This window comes from Physeter macrocephalus, chromosome 17 (genome assembly GCF_002837175.3).
Source record: "Physeter macrocephalus isolate SW-GA chromosome 17, ASM283717v5, whole genome shotgun sequence".
NCBI lineage: Eukaryota > Metazoa > Chordata > Mammalia > Artiodactyla > Physeteridae > Physeter > Physeter macrocephalus.
This window is the reverse complement of record NC_041230.1, coordinates 54,010,084-54,028,052: the sequence shown is the minus strand read 5'-3', so window position 1 is coordinate 54,028,052 and position 17,969 is coordinate 54,010,084. Positions and strand designations below refer to the sequence as shown.

At 63.9% G+C, this 17,969-nt stretch overlaps 2 protein-coding genes across 8 annotated transcripts in view; one reads left to right on the top strand and one right to left on the bottom strand.

The window, feature by feature from the left end:
* The window catches only part of KLHDC4 (kelch domain containing 4), a 58,283-nt gene extending 49,543 nt beyond the window's left edge, over positions 1–8,740 (top strand). For 4 of the 7 annotated variants that reach the window (XM_028477563.1, XM_028477562.1, XM_028477558.1 and 1 more), the window contains one exon: positions 7,728–7,981. In XM_028477563.1, the coding sequence (XP_028333364.1) occupies positions 7,728–7,895 (168 nt within the window). In that variant the 3' untranslated portion in view covers positions 7,896–7,981. Of the gene's footprint in view, positions 1–368; positions 2,219–7,727; positions 8,001–8,433 lie in introns of those variants that run through there. The other 3 variants (XM_055078831.1, XM_055078832.1, XM_055078830.1) reach the window with 3 other exon arrangements.
* A 604-nt stretch (positions 8,741–9,344) lies between these two features.
* The window catches only part of JPH3 (junctophilin 3), an 83,722-nt gene continuing 75,097 nt past the window's right edge, over positions 9,345–17,969 (bottom strand). The window contains exons 3-5 of the mRNA XM_024124966.3: positions 13,111–13,235; positions 11,143–11,996; positions 9,345–9,441 (exon numbers count right to left, since the gene is read on the bottom strand). Of these exons, the coding sequence (XP_023980734.1) occupies positions 9,361–9,441; positions 11,143–11,996; positions 13,111–13,235 (1,060 nt within the window). The 3' untranslated portion in view covers positions 9,345–9,360. The remainder of the gene's footprint in view (positions 9,442–11,142; positions 11,997–13,110; positions 13,236–17,969) is intronic.

Here is a 17,969-nt window from a genome sequence, read left to right as displayed (position 1 = left end):
TTTTGCGGTACGCGGGCCTCTCACCGCTGTGGCCTCTCCCGTCGCGGAGCACAGGCTCCGGACGCGCAGGCTCAGCGGCCACGGCTCACGGGCCCAGCCCGGGATCCTCCCGGACCGGGGCGCGAACCCGGTTCCCCCGCGTCGGCAGGCGGACTCTCCGCCACCGCGCCGCCGGGGAAGCCCTGAAGGGTTGTTTTAATTGTGTCTGGAGTTCGTTGAGCACTCGCTGTTGAAGCAGGTCTAACAGCCTCGTGACGACGGCCTCCTTGTAAATGTGGGCGCTCGCAGCACGTTTGCTCCGTCAGGACTCAGGCCTCCTTCCCCGGCTGAACGCGTTTCTTTCCTATCCCCCTCCTTCCCCACGAAAGAGCAGCGCCCCTCGGCGGCACCCGGCGAGCCCTTCGCAGACTCCCTGCCCAGGACCGAGCAGTAGAAGCTGGCACGGACCACGCCGGGCCCCAGAGAGGAGAGTGCTGAGAGCCGCCCGGGCCGTGGCCACGGCTTCCTCTGATGACTCGGCCTGAGCCGCACACCAGCCAGAGCTTAGACTGAGGGGGTGGGGTTCTCTGCCCTCGGCGCGCTGCGCGCGGTGTAAAAATAAACTGGACTTGGCAGGGGGCTGCTGCCGCCAAGGTGGTCTTCTGGGCCGCCTCCGGGCCCCGGTGGTTCTGGCGGGGCCTCTGGCTGGGTCGGGGCCGAGCTGAAGGCGAGGGGGAGCCGCCTCCACAGCCGGCGGCACCTTGATCATGAAGTGGAACGCTGCGGGCTTTGCAGGGTCCCCTCGGCAAAACTAGGAGACAGGTTCTGCCCGCCTGCACGTTCAGCCGACTCTTTGATTTTCAAAAATTATCGGTAGCCGCCCACTGCCTCCTGTATGCGTTTTCTCGGTTCTCGGGAGAATAAAGCGCCTGTTGTGGGCTGGTCTGCTCGCTCTGCCACGTGGCTTTGCCTGGGGTCTCTCGGAGTGCCGTGTGCCCAGCTCCTCTGGCCGCTCCCCACCTTTGGGGAGGAGGTGGTGGAGCTGTGCTCTGCCCTCTCCCCTTCAGGCTCAAGGTCGGCATTCGCACGGCAACAGAAGAGGACAGGAAGCCGGAGGGCGGGCCCCACTGTCCCCACGCGGCCTCGCCGTCCCGTGCCGGGCACGTCTGGGTCTGCGGTGCGTGGGTGCGTTCACTGGTGCCTGCTCCAGGGTTAATGGCAGGAGGCCGCTCCTCGTTTATGTAATTGGGGCAGAGCTTGGGCTTTGAATTCACGCCAGGTGAATTCGTCTTCATCTAAAATATCATCAGTAACAAGAAGGCAGGATTCTTAGTTTTCAGTGAGGGGCCGAGCAGCCCGTCATTACCTTGAACGGGTCGTCCTGCTCATTACTTGGAAGTTAAAAGTGGAGAGTGGGCACACCCACCCCAGCAGAGCGGGCCCAGGCCCGGGAAGGCTTCAGTGGAAGGTCGAGGCCAGCTTGCCCAGAAGCAGCCCCTCACCCCAAGCAGCACTCATTTTCTCGCCGAGCTCGGCTCCCGCACCTCTGGCCGTGTGACCTCACTCGTCAGACTTCTCCCGCTTGACTGCACGCGGATCAGAAATAGGAAGCTCTCTCCTCGCCTCTGCCCACCAGAGCCTCCCTCTGGTACGGGGCCTGGCAGAGCCCACGGGGGTCCCGGTCACAGGGCTTGGGCAGACGCAGGCCGTGTGTGGTGGAAGGGCAGGCGCTCCGGCTGCAGCATCTTACTTGCGGCTCCCTGTGGGTTCTGGGGCAGGTGGGCAGGGCTCAAAGCCAGGCTGGATGCCACGGCAGGCCCGCGGGGGCCACAGAGGCCCTCCCGGTACCTGCCCTGAGTGGTCGCGATGTGGGGCCCAGGCATACAGCTCCCGCTGTCTTGGCCGCTGCCTTGGGAGGAGGTGGCTGGGAGAGCGTCGGCCCCAATGTAGGCTTCTGTTCCCGGGGCCGTTGTTATTACAGAGGAGGCTGCAAGCAGGTGAGACTCCAAGGAAGGTAGTTTGGAATCAAACAAGTCGACAAAGAAATGACAACCCCCCGAAGAAACTTACGTTTTGCTCTCTGCTTTGCTGTCCTGTCCACGGGGTTATTGCTGAGGGCGCCGTGTGAGTGACAGAGGAAGAAAAGCACAAGCTCCACACAAGGAGCTGCCTCTGCCGTGCGACCCCCGTGAATAAAGCGTCCCTCCGTGGGACAGTGGCGGGGAGAGGTGGGCGTACGGGGCAGGACTGCGGGTCCTCGGCGCGGGCAGCGGCCAGCGCGCCGTCCCGCTTCTGCCTCTGCCGGCAGCTGGTTTGCTGGCCCGAGTGCTTCTGGCGCCGGGCCGGCCGGCACAGAGCCCCAGGCCTCTGTTCCCTGCGCTGCTGGAGCCAGAGCAGCAGGCGACAGCTGCATTTGGGGTCAGCGAGGGCCGAGTGGACGTCCGTCCGGAGTGCTCCTTGGTTCGCTGACCTGCTGGTAAGACGCCCTCACTGCCCCCCTTTGGACGGGTTCTGCCCCCGTCTCTCGCTGGTGCCCGCCGGCTGGCCCCGTCGCTTCTGCGGACCCCGCAGCAGAGCCCCTGGACGGCTTTGTGGGGTTTGAGTGTGAACGGCTGTGCTTTCTCGCCGCTTGCCGGGGGCAGCTCAGCCGGCTGGCGGCGTCGGGCTCAGTCAGGTAATTCGGGAGGGTTGGTCTGAGGCGGCGGATTCCTTGGGGTTGGACTGAATTGCGCGGAAATCAAGGGGAGCGCCCAGCGAGCCCGCACATCCTTGCCGTTCAGCGTCGCCTCTGGCGTGTCTGTTAGTGGTGTTTATTGCAGCGTGACATCCGGTTTTTGTACCAGGTCGGTGCAGGCAGGAGGTCAGTGCTCCGTGACGGTAGAAACGCGCTGGGGGACCAGACGTGGGCGGGGCTGCTGGGAGGACGGCCGCTTCGCTGTCCACGCGGGGTGGAGGAGGCCCTCGTGAGGCCTCGCTCAGGCACCGGCCAGGTGACACGACAGAGACTTGTGCTTAGGGAACCCCCCCGCACACACACACAGCCCCGTGCGTGGGGATGAGAGTGTGACTGTGCCTGGATCTTCCACTGGAGGAGCGCGGCGGCGGGGACAGCAGCCCTGCCTGGAGGAGCGCGGCGGCTGCAGCTCGGGTGGGCGCGGTGCCTCTGCTCTCGCCGCTGTCTCCCCAGGCGCCTTCGGGCCGAAAGCAAAGCTGTGTGGGGGCCGTCAGCCCAGAGTGTAGACCACGGTCCCCTGCACTTCTGTGGAAGATCCGTCCGAGGCCAGGCCTGGTCATCCGGGCTCTGAACACGGGCTCCAGAGGAAGCTGCGGCACCGACTGGCGCAGCTGGTGGCTACGGGGCTGGGGCCGAGGTGACCTAGGCTCTGGCCGGCCCAGCCGTTCTCCTCGGAGGCCCCTGGACGTGTGCCGTCTGGGGCCGAGGAACCGCGCGGGTGCAGCCAGGGCTGGTCAGCAGGCTGGTCAGCAGGCTGTGCCGGGGCAGAGCGGGGGCTCTCTCTGTTTCTGGACCTGGATCGGGACCGGGACCAGGGCAGCTCGGGGAGCGCAGGGGCCCTGAGCCGAGAACTCAGGAGAGGCGGGCTCCTCCCGGCCTTGGGGCAGGGATGGGGGTGCGGGGAGGGGGCTCTCGTCTGCGGAGCTGGGCCTGCAGAGACCACCGTGTGTCGGGAGGGTGTGGAGGTCAGAGAGACTCCAGTCGGGAGGAAAGAGTAAGCGCCCCGAGAGACACATGGCTGTCGAAGTTTAAGAAAGTTAAGGTAGGTTTGGAACAACGCTGCTGGGCGGTCCCTCAGCAGAGCGTGCCTCTGCGAGTCGCCTCTGCGTCCTCCGTTCGCTGGCGGAGGGGAGCAGGCGCGAGGTGGGCTCCGGGTCGGTGAGCGGCCGGCGCCCAGTGGGGCAGCGCTGGCGAGGGAAGGGGGCGCATTTCAGGTTCCTGCTCTCGGAGCCCTGCTGCTCAGGGTCGTAAGACCCGCCAAATACGAGAGACGGGCGCTGTCAGGTAACATAAATCTGGTTCAGTGAGAAGGAATTTGTGTGTGTTCATCTCAGAACGCGGGCAACAGAAGGAGTTTGCAGCAAAGACCCTGACTTAGAACGAGATGACGCGAGTTACCAGACTTGCAAATGGCGACGCTTATTTTACTAAAGGAGTGAAAGCTCTCTTTCATCTCGACAGCGTCCCTCACTTGCAGATAGTGAAGAATGTAGTAATGGTATGCTTTAAACAGTTACATTCGTTAAGGAAAGTTATTTGCATTTCGCAAGTAACCAAGCCATTTTTCCAGCTAAAAGAAGAGAAGAAAGGCAAAGGTAACGTCTTAACCGCTTCATCAGTGAGAAGAATCAGAACACAGTCGACGTTGCCTTTTTGTCAGTGTGCAAAACGATTGCCTGTATTAACAGACAGTGTACATGCACCAGGACATAAGGAGGGAGAAAAGAAAGTGCAGGTTGAGACCGATGTGTGAGAGAAGCCACAGGAGGGCATCTGCATCAGGTTAGTGCCTTCACCTCTGGAGTGAGGGCTCACCTGCACAGAACGGACCTTGTGGGTTTCCGTCAGTCAGGCTACGTCAGGTGGCCTTTGTTTGGAGATGGGTGGTACCCGTGAGCAGGGTCCCGCCGGAGGACATCGTCAGGGAAGCACCAGATCGGCATCAGGGGCACATCTGCCCCCACGTGAGCCACGGTTCTGCAGCGCGGGGCGGAGCGCCACGCAGCAGGCCCGGCAGTGAGTGCAGGCCACATTGCTGTCGCTGGAGCTGGGCTCCCTGGAGGCCCAGTGGGAAGAGCTGGGGGTCCCAGGGGTGCGGGAGCAGCACGGGGGGAGGTGGGCCCCTGCCCCCCCCACTCACGCCCGTCTCCGCGCCGTACCTGCTCCCGGCGTCGGGAAGCCCTTGCTGGGGCAGTGGAGCGCGGCCCCTCACGCCCCGTCCCTGCCCTCTGCGGGCCCGGTGGGGGGTGGGAGTCACCCACTGAGCGGCAGCCCCAGGGTCCTGTTGGTGGCGTTCGGGGTGGGGCGGGGGACCCTCGGGCCAGGCCCGTCTCTTGGTCACGGGTGAACACATACCTGCCGGAAAACCCGCCGTCTGTTCTGTGGTCCACACGCAGGAGGCCCTGGGATACCAGCGTGCTCTGCTCTGAAGGGACCAGGAATTCTCAGCTTGCCGTGGGTGTGTCGAACACTGACCTCTCAGGAGGAGCCTGGCGCCTGTCTGACCGTCCTGGCGGGTGTGCAGTGAGTTACTGAAATGGGCTGAACGAGGAACCGCCGGCGGGTGGAGGGCAGGGTCCAGCCGAGGCCCGTCTCGGCCACTCCTTGGGGCCTCCAGGGTTAGGATTGTGCTGTCACCGTGTTGCCAGGCAGCGGCTGCACAGCTGGAGACCCGCACCCACCTGTGACAGGACGGGAAGGGTGTGCACATGCAGTAGCCGTGTGAGCCCCGGCGTACCGTGAGAGGCGTGTTGGGGGCAGCGAGGTGGGCGCGAGAGGGGCGCTGCCCCAGATCCAGGCCCGGGGCTGCTCACCCAGGCTCGCCCGGGGCTGGCTGCGTCCACACTGATCCACGCCCGGGGTGCCCGCTTCCCCGAGGTGTGGGACGGTCTGGAACAAAACGTGGTGCCCGTTGGCATCCCAGGCTCTTCCACGCTGGGGTGGAAGCAGACTCCAGAAGCTCCGTCTGTGCTAACGCACGCGCCGGTTCTGGGAAGCGTTTGGCATTGCTTCCATCGCCCTCCGGGGTGTCCACCTGCTTTGGGCCCCCCTCCGTGCGACCGTCTCCTTCCTGCTGTTCCCCTGGGTGCCTGGCAGCCCCTGCTGGAGGACGGGCCCCAGCGTCTCGGTGCCTGGCGCCTCGTACCCACCCTTGAGGGTGGTCCACGTCCTTGAGGTCGTGTTGTCCGGGCTCGTGGACATGCTGGACAAGAGCAGCTTCGTTCTCTGGTCTTGCACAAAGGCAGCTGCACTTGTTCTTCTTTTAAGGCTGAGTTAGTGACACTGGTCGGCACTTGGGGCCGGTGGTTTTCCAGTGTTTGCTTCCTGCCCGTTTCCTGACACCTGGACAGCCCTGGGCGGGAGAGCGAGACTGACCGGGCCCCGAGCCTGGCTCCCCGCACTCCTGCGTCTCATCCCGACTCTCGATCCTCCTACTTAACTGACCAGCGGCAGATCCCCGTCCCTGGAAGGATGAACAGTGACTCCCTCGTGGTGCTGACTCGATGTCACCACAGGACAAGCTGGGTGCCGTCGGTTGACTGTGGGTGGGTGGCCCGTGTGGCCGTGAGAAGAGAGGTCGTGGCGTCTGGGAGGCACCTTTACGGTAAGTTACTGAGACGAAAGGCACGGAGCGTTGGAGACGAGACCTGTAAGGCTGAGCTGAGCTCGGGCCAGAGGGGGTGGGCCTCCACCCAGGACGCCGGGAGGACCCAGGGGGATGGTACCCAAGCTTAAAAAAGGGTGAAAAACAGGAACAGTTCGTTTCATTCACTCTCCCGAATATTCGTCTGCTTCAGCGGTCCCTAGCGTCTTGGGCTTGTTACCTGGGTCTCTCCCCTGGGCTCTCGGGAACGCCCTTCGGTTTTTAAGTGGGGCGGCCGGATAACTTACTGCGCGCAGTGGGACTTGAAAGGGAGCGCTCTGATGACCAGGCTGGACGTTGGATGTTTGCCGGGCCCGGCGGGACTCTGGGGGACCCGCACTGCGTTCTCCGTGCGCCCCGGGGGAGCCGTGGGCTTCGTGCGTGTAGGAAAGCGCCTGTCATCCTCCCACACGCCCCACACGGAGGGCGTCTAACAGAGAAATGGGCTTATGGTTGTTAGACGGGGTGCCGAGTCCTTGTGTTTGGAGCCCTCTCAGCCCTCCCCTGTAATGGCTTCAGCCACGGGCATCGTGTTTTCGTGGCCATGCTGAGCTTTTCTGCACCGACACCATCTTCCTCGTCAGTCGTTTGGGTGCAGGTATCGCATACCCTGGGCAGTGTCCTCTCCCGCTCTCGCAGGTGAGGTGCGGGTGCAGCTTCACAGCCTGGGGGTGGGGGGTGGCTGGGCGGTGGGGGGCGGCCTGTCCCCTCCTCCCCGGCTCAGCTCAGCTAACTCAGTTTCTCTGCCTCTGGTTTTCACATCTTGAGCACGGAAGCAGCTGTTAGGGGAGGAGATGACTCTCACGAGGTTGCTCTGGGATTAATTGAAACCTGTCAGCGCTCCGCTCCGCTAGGGCCTCGCAACGGCATCTGTTCTCGCCCCATCCCGCGTGTCCACCGGGGTCGCGCCCGCCAGGAGCGGGGTCGGCCAGCCTGGCCCAGAGGGAGCTCACGGACGCGCCTGTCAGTAAACCCAGGCCTCCGGCAGGTAGGAAAGCTTTAGGCCTGTCTGCAGGGCAGCCTGGTCTGGAAACCAGTAAAAGCTAGCTTTTAGGGCCCCTCAGACCCAGTACATCATGGTCTCAGTGGCATTCACCCGGGTGTAGGGAAATGGCGGTAACGTGGGTGCTGCTCTGGTTTTCAGTTGTGTTACTGGCAGCCGGACAAATGATGGGACGCTGGCCGGCCCCCTGTGAGCCCCCAGCCCTGAAACCACTGCTTGCCTCGACTGATGGGCATCTGTGCTGTTGCTTTTCTGCGTAGCTACGTTACCTCGGTGTGTGCATGTGAGTGTGGAATCTGCCTGTGTACGTACCGTTTTGTGTCGTGCAGTTACTGGAATGCACAAAAGTCTTTCTAATCCTTACCAAGCGTTGCAGACAGAATCACAACCACACCCCCCAGCACGGACGACGCAGAGAGCTGCGAGGAGCAGGCATGTTTATTTGGTTCACTCCAGGGCCGCGGCAGCCACGCAGTCGTAAAAAAGGAACGGAAAGTAAGGTGTACAAAAACATGAAATATCCCTTTAGAAAGTAACATCACCAGCAGTGTATTTCCTGTGGATCCTCCCTCCCTCTCCTGCGTCCGCACTCCCTGAAAGAAGACCCCCAAACGCAACCAAACTGTGAGAAGGAACAGGGGGTGAGTATGTAACAGGAAAAAAAAAAACTGAATTTAACGGGAACATGCTCTAATCGTTAGTTTATTTCTGGTTAAAAATATAGCAATCCAGTGCAGTGTAGTAAAGAAATCTGCTTGAAAGGTAGCAGAGAAACAGCTGAACATAAGCAAAGCAAGGCAGGGTCCACGGACGGCCGTGCCCAGGACCTTCCCAGGCGTGGGTGCGGGGGCCCCGTCTGGACGTGCCCGGGCCCCACAGACACATCCATGCACGTGGCCGGGGCTGCTCCATGGCTGGGACCACGGGGCATCCAGACAGTCCGGGACCTTATTCTTTTGTTTGGACGGTGGGACAACGCTGGCGGGAAGGGCAGGCACACCAGGAACCTGGTTTTGCTGGATTGAAACAAGGTATGTTGCATATTTTGGAAATGGATATGTCATGATTTCTCAGGAATTGTCAAGCCACTGGGTTTCAAACACATTCCTGTCCTGGGACCCGACCAGCTCCAGAGTATGGATGAGGCATCTGGAAGAAATATGCATATCTGTGAGGGAAGTCGAGGCAGGCACAGGACAAGAATGTGAAAACCCGTGGGCTCAGTGACACTGAGAGGGGACGACATCGTGTGAGGGCCGTCAGGGCCGCAGACATCTGACAGCCTGGACGCACATCCTGCATCCTCAGTGCAGAAACGCCACGTGCTCCGAGCCCAGGCCCAACGGCAGGCTGTCCAAGTGAGGCCTTCCCCCACGCCCGCGCTGCTCCCTGGCCCCCTGGATGCCCACAGCACAGCGGCCCTCGGGTCTGGGGTGGGGGGGGAGGCAGTGGGGAAAAGAAGGACTTTGCCTTAAGACTCAGTGTCGGGGCAGCGCAGGAGGGCCCGGTTGTGATCGTTTCACGGGCAGAAGAGAAAGCAGGTCTCTGCCAGCTGGAGTGGGCGCCCTCTCCCGTGCCTCACGCCTGGGCTTGCCACCCGCTAGCCGCCTTGCAAGCCGCCCGACGCTCCAGGGGCTCTGCCTCTGGTTGCCTCCTTTTCCACGTCCCAGACGGGGCTGTGACGACGGTGGTGACTGTATTTTTTGCCACTGACTTGCCGCGATCCCTTCTCTTTCCACGTCAAGCTGGAGGGTCGGCGTGCTGGCCGCCTTCTGCCATGCCACGCAGCAGAGTGTTATACAAGCAAAGAATTTTGGCTAAAATCCAAAAAACATGACCCAGAAAAAAAGGCAAACTGTGAGTAATACCCAATCACGTGGTTCTGTGAGAAGAGCAGGAAGTTGTCGTTGGGTGTCCGAGCTACGAGCCTTCCCTTCTGTCGTTCTGCTTTTAACGTCCCCCGTTTGTACACCAGCTGCTTTTGCTAATGCGACAATCTCCTCAGATGAAAAAGTTAATAAACAAAATGGCGACTCCGATGTTTAGCAAGATCACCATGGCCACCAGGATAGGCGCCGAGGCCTGGAACAGAAGCAGAAGAGGAGGGGTGAGCCCGAGGCCACACCCCCTCCTCCTGAGCGGGACCAGGGCTTCCCACAGGGGCGGAGGGCGCAGGCAGCGTCCGAGGCTCCCACGGGCTTCTCAGTGTGGAGTCCTTGGGGCTTGGACCCCTTCAGACCTGCGCGCCTGGGTCCCAGCATAACCACCCGAGCTCTGTGGACCTGGGACGCCAGGTGCAGCCCACCCAGCGTGGCCCCAGACCTGGCGACGGGCGGGCCCTCAGCTCCGTGAACAACTGCCCGGGAGCTGCCCAGCCGCCGGGAGCCCCTCGCTCTCCTGGGCCACGAGCCCACCTGGCCCTGGGACCGCAGCCTCCCCGCCCCCGTCCCCGGACCCGCCGTCCTTGAGCCTCTGTGGTGACGGTGCCGAGGCCACGGTGCTGTACGAGGATGAGGGGCGCCCGGTGCCCCGACCCCCCCCGGGCCTCTGCCGGAAGCCCCCTCCCGTGGAACCACTCAGCGGTGAGTACATGCCCGGCTGGAGGTGGCCACGTGCTTGCGCCGCTGCCCGAAGCAGCAGCGTTTTAAAGCACCCAAGACGCGCCTGAAGAGGTTTTAAAGCCACAACACGGTTCAGGAGGCTAAATATAGAACCCCTTCCTGCATCTCCCACCCTGCCCGTCATTCGGCTTCCTAAAATACCCACACGCGCACACACACCACACGCGTTTCTGGGATAGAGCTGGAATCTAGGTCCCCGCGGGAGCGCCGGGGTTCAGAGAGGGTGGGCGCGTCGCGGGAGCTAGCCCACCGCCCAGACGGACGCTCACAGTGGCCTCGAGGGCCGCCTTCCAACAGAAAGCTGCTCGGGCCCGGGGTCCGCCTGGCAGGTACTGAGTCCCAGCGAGCCCCGTGGGGACGCCCCGCAAGGCAGGCCCTCTGGTTTCCTCGTGTTCAGGTGGGGCCGAGCACGCTGTGCCCAGCAGCGGCTGCGGGGCCTGATGGCCGTTGGCACAGGGCGTCCGCGCTGGGCCGTGGGGCTGAGAAGGCGTTTCCGGGGCCGTTCCCGCCACCCTTCGGTCGAGGCAGCGGCGGCGAGTGTCTGCTTATGGGTGGGAGCCGGTGGGCCAGGGCTCAGGAGGTGTCCCCTGGGTGCAAGAGCCCCAGCCCTCAGCCTGGCCCAGGTTCTCTGTTCTTTCCTCAGCACCGCCCACCCTCCACGGGAGGAGTGCGCCTAGGGCGGGTCTCACCCACGAGGCGTGGTCCTCACCCGTGAGCGAGACCCAGCGCCCCCCCACGGGGCCTGAAGAACCCGAGTCACGGCCCCACCCCGCGCGTCTCATCCCACAGGCCTGGGGGACTCTGTTCCTCTCACCCACGTGGGAGCCAGAGCCGTGTGTGTCCTGCCTGCTCTGGCCTCTGTGTTTCCCTCCAGGGTGCAGGACGTTCCTCCAAGGTGAGGACCGTCCTGGGCAGCCGGGGGAGGTCTGGGGGCAAGGGTGGGGTCCCATGCCGCCCCGTTGCTTTTGGGCAGCTTCCAAAACCACCCAGGGGCCTTTGCTGAAAGGATGGCGCCTGGGAGTAGCCCTCACAGGGACCCGTGCAAGGCAGTGCAGCCCGCACCCGTGTGGGCTTCCTAGCGAGGAGGGTCCTGAGAGCGGGAGGGTCGGGGAAGAGCCAGGGGGCCAGGCTCGCGGGCCCCGGGCCGCTGGCGTCCACTCACCGTGCCGGCCTTGAGCTCGTCCCCGTTCTCCTCGTCCGATTCCAGCGCCACCGGCGAGGACCTCTGGGGCGGAGAGAAGGTCAAGTCCCAGCGCAGCAGCCGGGGCTCCGCCCGGTCCCCCAGCCGCAGGCTCTCCAGCCTCTGAACCGCGGGCTCCGCGCACGAGGCCGGCCTGGCGTGCTCCTTGCTCTGGGACTTGGACCGCAGTCTCTGGGCCCCGAAGCCCCGGTCCTCGGTGCCCCCCTTGCTGTAGCGTCTTTTCGGGGGGTGCACCTCCTGCGTGTAGGAGTCCATCCTCAGCAGGGGCTTCATCTCCATCTCGTAGTTGCTCAGCTTCTCCTCGTCCAGCTCCAGCAGCTTGGTGCTCCCCGGGCCGGGGTTGCCGGCCCGGTGGTGGGAAGTCCAGGAGAAAGTGGTGGGGGACCCCGTCCGCCGCTCCCGGGGCTTGGGGTTGCTGGGCTGCCTGTGGCCTGGGCCCCGGGCCCGGAAGGCTTCCGCGGGCTGGCCGCTTCGGAGGGCGCCGCTGCGGACGCCCCTGGAGCCCCCGGCCTTCTCCTCTCCCCAGCTGTTCCGGGCGCAGTCCCCTCCCCGGCCCTCCAGGAGCATCTGGATGTCCCCAGCCCGCTCCTCGTCCACCGAGACCTGCCGGGAGAAGTGGGCCACCTTGTTCCTCGAGGCGGGGGCCGGTGGAGGGGTGGCCGTGGGGCTGGCGGGGAAGCTCTGCAGGGGGCTGTCGTCGGGGGTGGTGCCCTTGCGGTACAGCTCTGGGCTCTCCTGCTGTAACGGTGTCCCGGCGGAGATGACCTCGATGTCGTCACTGGAACGCTGACGCTTCGGCCGCTGGTACTCGAGCCCTGGATCAGGGAGGAGATGGGGAGCACAGAGGCGGGTCACTTGGATGTTCTGTGTGGAGGCCCAGTCTCACCTGAGGATGGCAGGGGACCAGGACCGGGCTACGATGGCAGGTAGGCAGGGCCCTCGCTGCCCAGCAGCGGGCTGTGGGGCGAAGAAAGTGGGAGGACGGTGTTCCCAAAGCCCCTAATCGACCCTCCAACTCCCCCTGTGGGCACTTCAAGGGTGACCAGATTAGGACGGGCGGTGGACAGTTGTTCTGGTCCGGGCCCCCGGCTGCAGGGGTGACCCAAGGCCCGAGAGCGTGCGGGCCGGGCCTGCTCGGGGATTCTGAGGTCCCACGGCCGTGGACCCCCCCCACGACAAAGCAAACATCCCGCGCCAGGTGACCTTCTGCTAGGCAGGACGTGGGGTGTTTGCGGCCGAATTCCAACGCTTCCGGCCCCTGGCTTGGGTCCTGTGGTTCTCAAGGCTGCGGCAAAGGCCGGGAACCTTACCCGCAGGGCCAAGAACTGCAGGCTCTGGGAGGAGAGCTCAGGGTGCGGTCCCAGAACACATTCCGCCCCCAAACCCCGAGAGGCTTCCACTGGCTCTGGGAAGCCTGAGTCTGAGCGGGGTGAGCCTGGCCAGGTGGGGGGCGCGTCAGGCTGGGAGGAGCGTGGCCTCAGCTGCCCTCTCCGATCAGTAACCCCTGCTCCGTCCTCCCTGCCTCCCTCCGGCCCGTCCCCCAGGGGGGACGAGGATCGGGGGTCTGGCTGACTCGTAGTGGCTTCTAGCTCCTTCCAGCGCCCCCCCCACCCCCCGCCCCGCGTCCCAGAGCTGTGCTGACCAACTCGGCCCCTGCCAGTCACGCGTGGCTGCTGATGGATTAGGTGAGACGAGGAGAAGCTAAAGATGCAGACCCGTGGCCGCAGTCCCTGCATGGCGGGCAGCAGCCTCGTCGGACAGAGCAGTCACACGAGGTTCTAGCGTAACCCTACGGGGAGGAGTGCACAGAGTCTCGGGGGAGGAGCAGACGGGGGGGTGCAGTGGGCTGATGGCGGCTGCGGGGCAGAACCGTCGGATGTGCCTCGGGACGCCCCCGGCTGCCCTGCCCCCGGCGGCACCGGGACTCACCGTTTTCCCTGTGCTGGAAGGAAGGGGAGAACTCTTTGGCAGTGATCCTGGCGATGCGCGCTTCCTCCTGGGCCTTCTGAGCCGCGGTGAGGGCCGCCTCCGCCTTGGCCCGGGAGTGGGAGGTCCTGGGCAGGAGACAGGGAGGGCGGTGAAGGCACGGGCTGGGGGGCGGCTGCCGCGGAGGGGCCGGGACAGGAGGCCCGAGCCCTCGCTCACTCGGTAGATGTCCCCGGGCACCACCTGGGCCAGGGTGCCCACCAGCTGCTCTGGGCGCGGAGCAGAGCGCACCGTCGCGAGCGCAGGACCTACCCGGCCTGGGCTGCCTTCATCCGGGGTGAGCCCGGGTCCTGCCACGCGGAGGCGCCCTCCTTCCCCTGGTCCGGCTCCAGCCTAGAGGCCGCAACACGTGACTGGCTCATCTCTGAGCCTCCGGGGGCGGGCGGGCGCTCCGTGTGGACCCGACCAGAGATGGCGGTCTGGGGGCGGCTGTGCCCCCCCACCCGTGGGCAGAGCGGGCCACCCTCCAGGGGGAGCGGCTGGCCAGCCTCGGGCAGGAAGGGGAGGGCCCGACGGCGGGAGCAGCCCGGCCTCAGGAGGGGGCGCAGGGCACGAGGGGCGCCCCCCGTCCTGCGGGAAGGGGCCTCGCTCGTCCCAGCGCCCCGCCCCTGGGCCCCCGGCCAAGCCCTGTCCCCTGAAAGCTGGCGTCGCGAGCCCCGTGTGCGTGGAGGAGTCTGAGCCCTGGGCTGCAGGGGCCAAGAGAAGGCAAGTCCGTGGCTGGGATGAAGCCCGACGCCCCTTAGCAGCTGGGGGCGGCGATGGACAGAGCCAGTGACAGCACTGCCCTCGGGTGGGCCGCACCCCCGGGTGCACACGGGGCCGCGAACCCACGAGCCGGTGACACCGCCCTGACACCTCCAGCAGCACAACCTCCCGCCCGGCGCTCAGCTGCCCCTCCCCAGCTGAGTCCGTGTGAGACCCTTCGGGGGGCAGGGCTGGGTGCCTGAGGCAGGACAGCACCCCGCCTCTGAGGGTCTCACCCGCCTGCGGTTTCCACTTCTTCCTGCCTGGCGTCCTGGCTCGAGGCCCTGCTTCCCACCGGGGAAGCCGAGGCAACGACGACTGACCGACCCCCCGAGACGAGGGCCGTCTGCCCCCCCACCCGTTACCCACTCCACGGGCTTAACCTGGAGACCCCTCTCCTCGTGAGCCACCGGGTTCTGTTTTCTCAAAATGCCACTGTGCTGACGAGGAAGCGTTTACAAGAAAACCAACGTGTGACGTACACACACGTACAACCTGTGCGTCCATCACGCGAACACGAGTCCAGGACGCAGAGCAGCAAGTGGCCTCCAGGCTTCTGCCACCCGCCCCCTGCCGCGTCGCCTGGGAGCAGGGCCCAAAGACGGAAGAAACCTATGTGCAAAAGCGCAGCGCTGAGAAAAGTCTGTCCTTTGCGTGGTTTCCTAGAAATAGGGAAGGACAGCTGTCACTCATTGTGGCTGCGGCCCCCGCCCCTCGGAGTGAAAACTGAGGCGCACGGCCTTGCAGAAGATTCCTCGGGAACTCCGCGGTTATAATTCCAGCAGAAGAGGGGCAGGAACCCCAGGGGGGCAAAGCCAGGAATAAAACACAAATTATGAAAACTTAGTTTATCAGTTGTCATCACATCAGTTGATAAACCGCGGCTGCAGCCCCCAGGCTCCCACGCAGTGCCCCCCACCTGCGGCCAGTGCATTCCGCTGCGTCCCTAACGGCACAGCCACGAGTTTACGGCACAGACGGGCTTTCCTGTCCAGCACCGAGTTGGAGGCTGGTAGAGGCACGTACGTATCTCAGGAACCGGCAGTGTCACGTCAGAAATGAGAGTGCAGGTCCGACCTGGTGACGGCCAGTGTGAGGCCACGGTCATCCAAGGCCCGTCTGGGGGCCAGAAAGGAAAGGACAGATGGCGGGGTGTCCGGCTGCGTGGGGGTCCCATCGGGTGAGCCTCCTCCCCACCACTTCTCCCACTCCTGCCCCACCTGCTGGGCTGGGACCCCGGAGAGCAGCCCCAGCACAGACACCCCGACTCGGAGACCCAGGACAGCTCCTGAAGTTGTACCCGAGGTGCTCTGCGTGCTGTTCTCCTTCCCCCGCAAGCAGGGGGTCCACGGCTTTCATCAGGTCCCACGAGGCCCCGAAGCCTAAACACGCCGGTCTGGACGTGGCCAGTCCCGGACGGGTCGACCTGGTCCCCTTCCCGCAGCCGAGAGGCGCTCTGTCACGGCACCGCCCCAGCTCAGCCCGGAACCAGCTCGTGGGCCCGAGCTCGTCTCTGCTGGATGATGTGGCTTCTCCAGAACGTGCCACGGGTTTGGCTTTGGTGGTAACGGTTTATTGAGATATAACTCGCAGAGCATACAGCTCACCCCTCTAATGCATACAAATCAGTGGTTTTTAGTCTGTTCGCGGAGCTGTACAGCCACCACCCCAGCCGATTTTAGAACTTTCCATCGCCCCCAGAGGACCCCATTACCTTTATTAATCGCCCCCATTTCCCCCAAAGCCTCCCCACCAGCCCTAGGCAGTCAGTAGAGCTGCCTGTTGTGGACGTTTCACGCACGACTGAGTTGACTGGGGTGAAATGCACGGCACAAGGTGCACCACCTGGGAGGTCCCGGGTCGGGGGTCCAGCACGTCCACAGGCCCTGCAGCCACCACCTCTGTCTAGTTCTCGCACCTTCCCACCGCCCCAGCAAGAGCCCCGTCCCCAGGGCACTCCCTCCCTCCCGCACCCCCAGCCCCGGGGGCCTGAGCCACAGCTCGGCGCTGACACGGCCCCGCCCATTGCTGCACGGAGAGGGCGCCCAGCCCGCCTCCCAGCCGCGCGGGGGCGCCAGCCCTGGGGCTGCTCCCGGGGTCTGAGCCGGGCGCCCGCCACGCTGTGCTGCCCCTGATCCCGGGGACCCGGGGTCGTCGGCTGGCAAGTGAGCATCGCGGCTGACCAGACGGGGCGTCCCCGAAGCTGGTGTCATCCACCCTGAACCTCCAGCAGGCCCTCAGAGACCGTTCCTGGGACAGGCCCAGCCCTCGGGATGCAGTGTGCTTCCGTCAGAGCGGAACCCCGAGAAGTAAACGTGTCAGGGCCGTGCCACCTAGCGGTGGAGGCGCCCCGAGTGAGGAGGCTGTGAGGACGGGAGGTCCGGGGAGGCTGAGGGCGACAGGGCTGTCGCGTTCCCAGGCACACCCGTCATCAGAGCGGTTGTCTCGTAGCCCTAAGAGCGACAGGGACAGAGTAAAGGGACGAAGTAGGTGATTAAAGAGTTAATCCCACTAGGGGACCGTAAGTAAAGCAAAAAGAATGCGAGACCCCTGTGAGTTAATGATCACTCAAGAAAGCAGGTTTGCTTCGCCACAAAACCAAGCAGGCTTGTTTAGCAACAAAACTATGCAACAGAAGCACGAGACATGCCCCCAGACAATAAAACAATGGCGCCACGAGACCCACATCCTGCCCAGTGAGCTCAGTAAGTTAATGATTCCTAGGACACGCTCCTCTGTGTGCACTAAAAACAAAAATATAAGGAAAAGGTGACGTCATACTAAAACCTGAGATGATTTACCATTTTTAGCATACGTTACCACCTTTGCTCGTTTCCATTGTGCCGTGACAGTCCCGGCTTGACCACGTAGACAAGGAAACTCCCCTGCCGGACGTGGAAGAGGGGGGCACTGAGACGTCTACTCAAGAATGAGGAGGAAGGTGGTCTTCACCCTCCCTGCCGCCTCCCTCACTTTTCCTTTGATTATAAAACTAAGCTCTGGGTACAGCACCCTCTCGCCCGCCGGCGTGTAAGCCTCACAAGTGTCTTCTAATAAATCACTTCGTATCTATCGCTTTGCCTCTCGCTGAATTCTTTCTGCGCTGAGACATAAAAAGCAGGAGCTGCTCAGAGCCCCCTCCGAAACGCCACCTGGCGGTTTCAAGAGCAGGCCGACGCGTGCACTGACAGTGGAGTATCTTAAGGTCAGGAGGGAGCTTGGAAACCGGGGGTGAGTACAGAGTGGGTGCTGGAGGGCCCAGGGCACCAGGAGGGCTCTGAGCTCCCCAGGGGCCAAGGCAAGCAGCAACGGCGTTGATGTATTCAGGGCACTTGCCAGACAGAATCAAACCCTTGGCTCAGGAGACAGGTGGCCAGGCCGGGCTCTGGGCCTGGAGGAAGTTTCTGGGCCTCAAGGTTCCCGGGTGGGGGGGGACTTCCCGTAAAGACCCCCAGTGCAGGACGTGGGGCCCTGCACGGTGAGTTCAGTGCCGAAGGCAAAAGGCTGGAACGACCCAGAGACCAGCACTGTGGGCCTGGGCGGGGCCAGCATGGGTCCGTGTAGGTTGGGTGGCTTGGGGCCGACACCTCTTCCCCCCCCACACCCCGGCAGCGTTTCCTGGCGCCTGCTAACAGCAGGTCCCCACACCTGACAGTTCCCGTTCTGAAAGTGACAAGTGCCGATGGTTGTGGAGCCCAGATGGGGCTCTGGACCAAGAGGTAGGACCGACCCCCCCAGAGGGATGGGGTGGCAGGAACGCAACCGGCAGAGGCGGGGCCGGACTGCGGGGATGCTGGGGGGCCGGCGGGTGGTCAGAGCCTTCAGAGCGACGGCCAAGCGCGGCGCGCCGGACGGAGTTACGGGGATGGGGACGGAGCGAGGGTCTGTGTATTCTGAAGTAGTGGGTTTGATGGCTCCTCAGAGGAATGACGTGAACATTCCCTAAGTAAGCGCCCACCTGGAAGAACCCAGCTTAGATCCCTTCAAAGGTCAGGCTAACATGCGTCATTCCAGCACATTTCTGCACACACGTGCCAATGGCACGCATGTAAACACGT